The following is a 7,430-nucleotide window of genomic DNA, read 5'->3' on the forward strand; positions in this document are numbered from 1 at the left end:
GTGGATTGTAGCGATAATAATACGCTGGTGACACTACCAAGTAATATGGTCTTGCAAAGATCGACTCTTAAAGACTTGGTACATTGGGTATACTCTGAATTGGCTATCACTACGACATATGCTTCAAACTTTAGTGAGCGTGCTATTCTTACTCCGATAAACAGTCAAGTGGATATTGTGAATAAGACAGCTTTGGATGCAATGCCTGGTGAGCCTAAGCAATGTTTCAGTGCAGATTCAATTCTTGAAAATGATGAAAATTCATTCCTATATTCCACCTTATTTTTTAGCACAATCGACCTTCGGGGCGGATATCTACCTCACTGCTTGGTTTTAAAGTTAGAAGCTCCTGTTATTTTGCTTTGTAACTTGGATCCAAGACGTGGACTTTGTAATGGTACACGGATGATATGTAAGGCCTTTCACTCTAAAGTCTTGGAGACTGAAATCATCACTGGTACTAAAGTTGGTGAAAGAGTATTTCTTCCACGGATTACCTTTATATGCAGTGAGGCCCAACTACCATTCACCATGAGGCGGAGACAGTTTCCCGTGCGACTGGCATTTGGCATGTCAATAAACAAATCACAAGGCCAAACCCTAAATGTCTTGGGATTTGGTGACTCCAGTGTTTACTCATGGACAATTGTATGTCGCGTTATCACGAGCACGGTCTCCTCATGTTGTGGAGGTGTTACTTGAGGATAACGCTAATGTGGAGTGTTTATTTGATGATCTTCAAAGTTATACACCTACAACAAACAATAATGTGGAGGTGTTACTTGAGGATAACGCTAATGTGGAGTGTTCATTTGATGATCTTCAAAGTTATACACCTACAACAAACAATATTGTTTATAAGGAGATCTTGATGACTTCAGAGTGACAAGTCAGGTTTCTTATTTAAGTTCTGCAATTTGATTAATTTTGTTGTGATTTCTTTTTTTATATATATTTGTCCCTGGTAAAAGTACCTATTTTTGTTGTTTATGTTTTGACAGACATGTCTAAGTTTACCTTTACATTGGACATGCCTTTGTCGAGGATAGTAGGTGAGTTATTCTCTATATTTGCATAACTTTTCTTGATTACAAAGTATGGAACATGACATTCTATACTGATGTCTATCTGTACAGAGCCACCGCTATGGTCAGCTCCTATTACTACAGGTCACATAGCAGGGATTATGATTGATGCTTATAGGGATGGGTAAGTATAAGTGTAATTGTTAGGCATTATATAAATATTTTTAGAGCCTATATATAAATAATTGTATAACCTATTTGTTATGCTTTGATTTTAGGATATTGCATGACATTGATACGTTATGGTAAGAGTTATCGACGAAGGCATCGAGATGTACGGGATCGGTGTTCCTGATGAGGAGTGGGGTGTCTATTTATTTTGGAGAGAGATCGACAGATGCTTTACATCATTTGAGGGGTATTCAGACTGGTTGTTTCTTACATCCATTATGACCACTGGTATTCGTTATGGGCTTTATACTAGAGCTCCTCATGTACCATCCACTCGATGTTCTATTGTACGAGGTAATTTTGATTATGTTTTTCTATTATAAGATTTTTTTGAGATTTTATGTGTCGTTATGTGCAGGTCCTTTTGAGATTTGATTTATCGTTGTTTCGTTTGTGCAGGTCCTTTGCATTCAGGGATAGTAGAGCATGTGCGGGATGGATTACCGCTTTACAATAGAGAGCGTATTGTGAGGAGACAAATGAATGATCCTTCTCATAAGAGAAGAATTCAATTTGTTGATTCTGACATTACTGACTGAGAATACGTATTTTGTGGTGCATTTTGAGAATATGTAATATTGGTCCTTTTTTGCATCTTCGTATGCTACATTACTATGATATTTTTGTTTTCACTATAAATCTACGATACATGGATATTATTTTGAGATATGTATATATGAAGTCACTTGAAATAATGTATTGTGTTTACTTAAAACATGACCTAAATTGGAGAAACTGCCTATTTTTTCTGGAACTCTACCTGCTGCCGCAGCAACGCGTGGGTCCAATACTTTATTTTAGACTCTTTGGAACGAGTTGCCAAGTTTCAACTCTCCAAAGTTCAAACCCTATGTTTTGGAGGGGAAGCCAAGCCCAAGTTTTCTTGGTGGGGTGTCACCCCTTGTGTCACGTTCTTCTTAGTCTTCTTCTAAAGCTTGACGAATACGGCAAGTGGTGGTATGCTATATAAAAAAGACCCTCAATGAGAACTAAGCACATTCCTTTGGGTTCCTTTGCTCGCAAGCAGGTTTTTGACACAGGCGAACGCGATGGTGCTGTGGGAGATCACGCTTGCCACAGCCTACTGGCTGGGGATTCGGAGGACCTACAGGCTCGCCCTCAAGCTCCAGCGCCGGCTCGTCAGGCCGCAACACCCCCGCATCCGAGGCTTCATGCATAGGTTAGGTTTTCCTTCTGCTTTTTTTCTTTCAGGGTTTGTGATTTTCTGTTTTGTAGGTGTTGCTCTGTTTCTTTTTTGTCTGTTCACCTGACCCTCAGGGCCTCCCCTTTCAGTTTACTGTTACGGAATTCCTTTTTCTCTTTAAATCTTCCCCATTGTGATTGTTTATCTACCTTTGGATACGCTTTGCCATGGGCCGTGCTCTTACTTTGTTTTCTCTTGGATCTGCAGTCGTCTATTTTATTTGCTTTTTGCAATTTGAGAGTTTCAGGACTTTTTTTTATATACATATTTTCAGACTAACTGGCCACACACACAGCACATAGTTTAAATAAGCATATAAAATATGAATGTTTCATGGTTGTGGGAGCTAATAAGATTAAATCTATTTAATTTCTGATTAAGAAAATGCTAATCTCAAGATGCCGCTGCAGCGAAGACCAGATAGATCTTATTATTGCAAAAACATGATTTATATACAATGTTCCAAGTCTATGCAGAACTGATGGGATATCTTGTTTTTTGCTTGAGACTCTTGGCTTTGGAAACCCCTGATCTCCACGCCTATGAATGACATTTGACCATAGAAAGTGCTTATTGATATCCACACACTTTGGGTGGCCAAAGTGCTGCCTAGGCTTGCCATACTTGTCTTTTTTTCCCAACTGGCCCAAGATCCTCCCATAGTTACCAATTTTCACCACCCATAGGTGGCCGCCCGTAGGCGCTTATTTATCCACCCGTAGGCAATGCCGCCGAGGAAGCACCAAGGGGGTTTTGAACCTAGGACCTCTTGGTACTAGGCAAACACCTTCACCACTTGAGCTATCACGTCATTGGCCTAGGCTTGCCATACTTGTCCCCGAACCTTGCACAAAAGGTGGTTGCAACTTGCATTTGGGTTGAGGCATGCTTGTGACATCCCCTTTTGCTAAACTTGGAGCATTGGGGACACATGATAAAACTCACTTCCACTACACACATACCCTCCGCGATGATGGCCTCCTAGGAGCATCCGTCTGTAGAAAATTGAAGTGAACACATGGTGGCTCAAAAAGCATATTGTGTGGAACTTTGGTCGTCACAATGTGCAAGTGCAACTCCCATAAAACTAATTTTTACAACTGATAGATATGAGGAAGGTGTAAGCACATCTCCCTCCGTGTTGTGAAACCGTAGGCTCTGCTCTAAACTCTTCGGCTCTGCTATCCCCATTTAAACAATTGGCAAGGTACTTATCTTCGAAGTGGTACGCTCCTTACCCTCCTTGGTAAGGATGTTCTGAAATGGAATTGGATGACCGTCAACTATTGGGACAGTTGTAAACTTTGGCTTCTGCTGGTCCTTTGAGAGGTTATCCTGTGCTTGCTTTGATTGTTTTGCCACTAACATCTGCACCTGAGCAGGATCCTTTACTTGTCTACGCCCCTTACTTGGGAAAACAGTTTCTTGAGTAACGGAAGCTCTCCGGCATTGTTGGACACACTCATGCTGAGTTTCAGCCTTTGTCATAGTAGTGCCTACCATAGGCTCTATAGTTGTCAGAGTTGCACCTTGTGCTTTGACCTCTCTCTCCAGTACTGCCAAGTGATCTTCCCAAAACTCTTAGAAGTAGTTGAGCCACTTGATTCCCTTCTTTTCAGTCTCATGAGATCTGATTCTTAGCATACATCTCTTGAATCTTCAACCCTTCCTTGAGTGTAGTCTTGTAATATGCTGCCAAGCTTGCAATGAGAAAAATCGCTGCATTGAACCCTAATGTACACCCTAGGCAGACTCAGCTTTAATGTACATGCAAACGTCTTAGAATCAGCTAACACAAGCTAGTAGGAGCCTGTTGCTTTGATACCAACGGGACCTGGTGCTTTGATACCAATGGTACATGATTGCAGAAACTACTTAGATCAACACCAGTTAATTGTTGATTAAGAAAACGAGTGGACTCAAAATAATTGTCTTCTCCAGTCTGCGTGTTTATGCTTTATGCAATGCAGAAGAACTCCGTAGTAGGCTTGCATGAAAAACGCTGTGAATTGGCCAGTGATTAGATAGCTTCAATGTGTCTTATGATATTCACCTTTTGCATGTGAAAAAGTTTTGTGTCTTGTCTATCACTAAGGATGATATTGCACATGTGTTTATGTTTCTGGCCTACTGCTTCTGCAGGCGCACACGAAATGTCTTTGATGTGGCCCTCAAAGTCCACAAAGAGATTCAGAAGCGAGACTTGTCAGCAGGTCGCAGTGTGGGTAATTTCATTTTGCGGTTTTTGGACCGTGCGAGGCCATCTGCTAACATATGTGGACCTTCTGGTAAAATCCAAAGTGCTGATGGGCATAAAAGGCTTTTGGTAGGCAGCAGCCCAAGTGACAAGGATTCTGCAACAAGGCAGTCGGCAGTAACAAAGTCGTCCCGGTCTGAAACGGGATCGCGTGACAAACTCTTTTTCTCTCAACCACAGGCTCAGATTGGCCAAGCATTAAATAATAGAATCAGCGTGGGCATTGGCAGGACGTGTCCAGGCATTCAGAGTGCAAAGTCTGTTTCAGGAATCAGGTCATGTTTTAACGTAGTGCCTGTTTGGGAGAAAGTAGGATCATCTTTTCCAAGGTCAAGGCTTGGTTTATCAGCTGAGAAGGGTGTCTTCCGTGATGATATTGCTCAATGGATGGAAAGGAAACCAGTGTGGAAAAAGATGGCTGGATAGTCATGCACACAAGACTTGTTTTTGAAACTATCCTCATTTTACTGTGTTTGTGATGTCAAAGATCAACATTTTTGTGCAGCAGTGGAACCATGGACGTGGTTTAAAAAAAGTCAACTATCATGAGGTATTTCTGACAATGCGGTCCTTTGACCCTGGCTTTATAACTTGCAACAGATACACTTTGGAGTCCTCAAATCAGAGAATAGTCACACAATGAGTATCATGATTATTCCCTTGTCTTGCAGACTTGTTCCAGGAAATCTTGATCAAGAGTGTGGTATGATCATACCACACTCGATAAACAGTAGGTCAACAGCATCAATGTTATGTTTACTAATGGAGTTCCAGCGTTTACAGCTCTCTCCTACATGGGGGAACCCATGAGATTTTGGCTGTATGTTTTTGGTGTATCTTGGAAAATTTGTTTTAAAGATGGGAGTGAAGATTAACAATGTTGGGGGATATTGTTGCATACGCATTTGGCAAGCCATCTGGGTCATGCTCGAAAGTGAGCTCGAAAGTGTGACAATAGTTGCATCACATGGTTGTGTTTCCTTCCAAAAAAAAAAACTGAAATTGTCAACTTATCTCTTGCTAGAGGCCTTTGTGTGCAAGGCACTTGGGGCATGTAGCTCCTTTCTTATAATGTCTCATTGTCTGGTAAACTCATTGTACACAATGACTCGTTGTTTTATGGATTCCAACTGTCTTTATTTGGTGTTGCAAATGTTTACAAATGTGGTACACAATCCAATCCATGACCCACTTCTGAATTATAGCACGACTATGATATGTTTCTATGTGGCAAATAATATACCCTTTCATATTCGTTTTGCATGCAACCCTTTAAGTTTATTCCACCTTCAAAAAAACCACCTTTTTTGAAGCTTAAAAAAAGATATGACATTCTAGATAATGAATGGAGTGAATATCAAAAAATTGTTCAATCTATCCTTCCAACTTGTTTACAAATCTAATTTTTTGGTTGAGTGATGTATTGATTTTGGTTTTAAAAAATTGAAATTGAGATGGAGTAAGTTCTTAGCCACTATTGATTAGGGCTTTATGATATGCACTAGTGGTTGGTTTTGTTATGAAATGTAAATGAGTTCCAAAAGGGATATGGTGTCAAGATAGTCTTCAAAGCTAGAGTCATATTGAATGTGTTACCAATCTCCACATTATAAAAATACTGAAGGAGAAGATTAATATGGTGTCATGTGTCTACAAACACATGAACGTTTTAAATTCAATCTTCAAATTTATGACTTTATGGATGCTTCAAGTGTGGCAATAGGAAGTGCCTTGATATGTAGGAAGCAAAAGAAGGTTGGTTCCAACTAGTGTGCTATGCAAGCAAAAGGCTATCCAGAGTAAAAAGGAATTATTCCACTATAGAAAAGATCGAAATGATCGATTCCTTCAAAAACTTTGGGCACTATCTATTGGGGAATGTTTTTGAGTTTCATGTGGACCACAAGACACTTTTGTATCTGGTGAGCAAACCCGATCTTGCAGGAAAGTTAACACGATGGATGTTACTGTTTTGCAGGAGTGTCATTGTAGTAGTGTTTAGTGGCTCGTGGGAGAGCCTTTTAGAAAAACAACAAAAACCAAAGACTTTAAGGAAAGCACCATTATGTGTGTGAATCTTACATATAGATGACCACCAAAGAGAGCATCTTGACTACTACCTTGGATTAAGTACATGTGAACACTCACTAAAAACAATCTTAAAAGAATTAAGGCTAATTCAACCATAAAAATTTAAATAGAGGGTTCAAAATCCATATGGATTACCACTTGATGAACTATGCAAGCTATGATGTAGGCTACTCCTATGCCCTTTGGGGTAATTTTGAGAGGTACTCCGATGGAACCAACTATTGATGTATGTTGGGAGTGCTCTTTGGGACTTACTTCCAACCTCAACTAACTTTCGATGTCTACGACTAATGAATTCATTTTGTGTTCGAATAAGCACGTAGATGTGTGTGCATGTGAATAGTCACTAACGATGAGCTTAAAAGAGTCAGTTAAGGTTAGACTTTAACAAGATCTTCAAAAAGCAAATCGCAAGCTTTACTTCGCATGTCCATGCTCTTTCCCACCACCACCAGCCAGTGCACGAATCTCCTCCTCCTCTATGCACCGTAACTCTCAAGTTGTTGCGCAATCTAACATCTCAACTACTATTGCTGCATCGCTTGCTTCTAAGCCATAAATCCAAATGCAAGCTTTAAACTTATAAGCCTCCTATCCACAAGCTTCCCAAAGCCTATCATTA

General features: G+C 40.2%; 1 protein-coding gene across 1 annotated transcript; it reads left to right on the forward strand.

Moving 5' to 3' along the window:
* Positions 1 to 2,188: 2,188 nt before the first annotated feature.
* LOC147639743 (uncharacterized) lies at positions 2,189 to 5,847 on the forward strand. The gene is made up of 2 exons (XM_086773481.1): positions 2,189 to 2,436; positions 4,603 to 5,847. The coding sequence occupies exons 1-2, from the start codon at positions 2,306 to 2,308 to the stop codon at positions 5,141 to 5,143; spliced, it is 672 nt and encodes a 223-aa protein (XP_086629607.1). The 5' UTR covers positions 2,189 to 2,305; the 3' UTR covers positions 5,144 to 5,847.
* Positions 5,848 to 7,430: the final 1,583 nt, after the last annotated feature.

This window comes from Cibotium barometz, chromosome 3 (genome assembly GCF_041138505.1).
Source record: "Cibotium barometz isolate CiBa-2024 chromosome 3, ASM4113850v1, whole genome shotgun sequence".
NCBI lineage: Eukaryota > Viridiplantae > Streptophyta > Polypodiopsida > Cyatheales > Cibotiaceae > Cibotium > Cibotium barometz.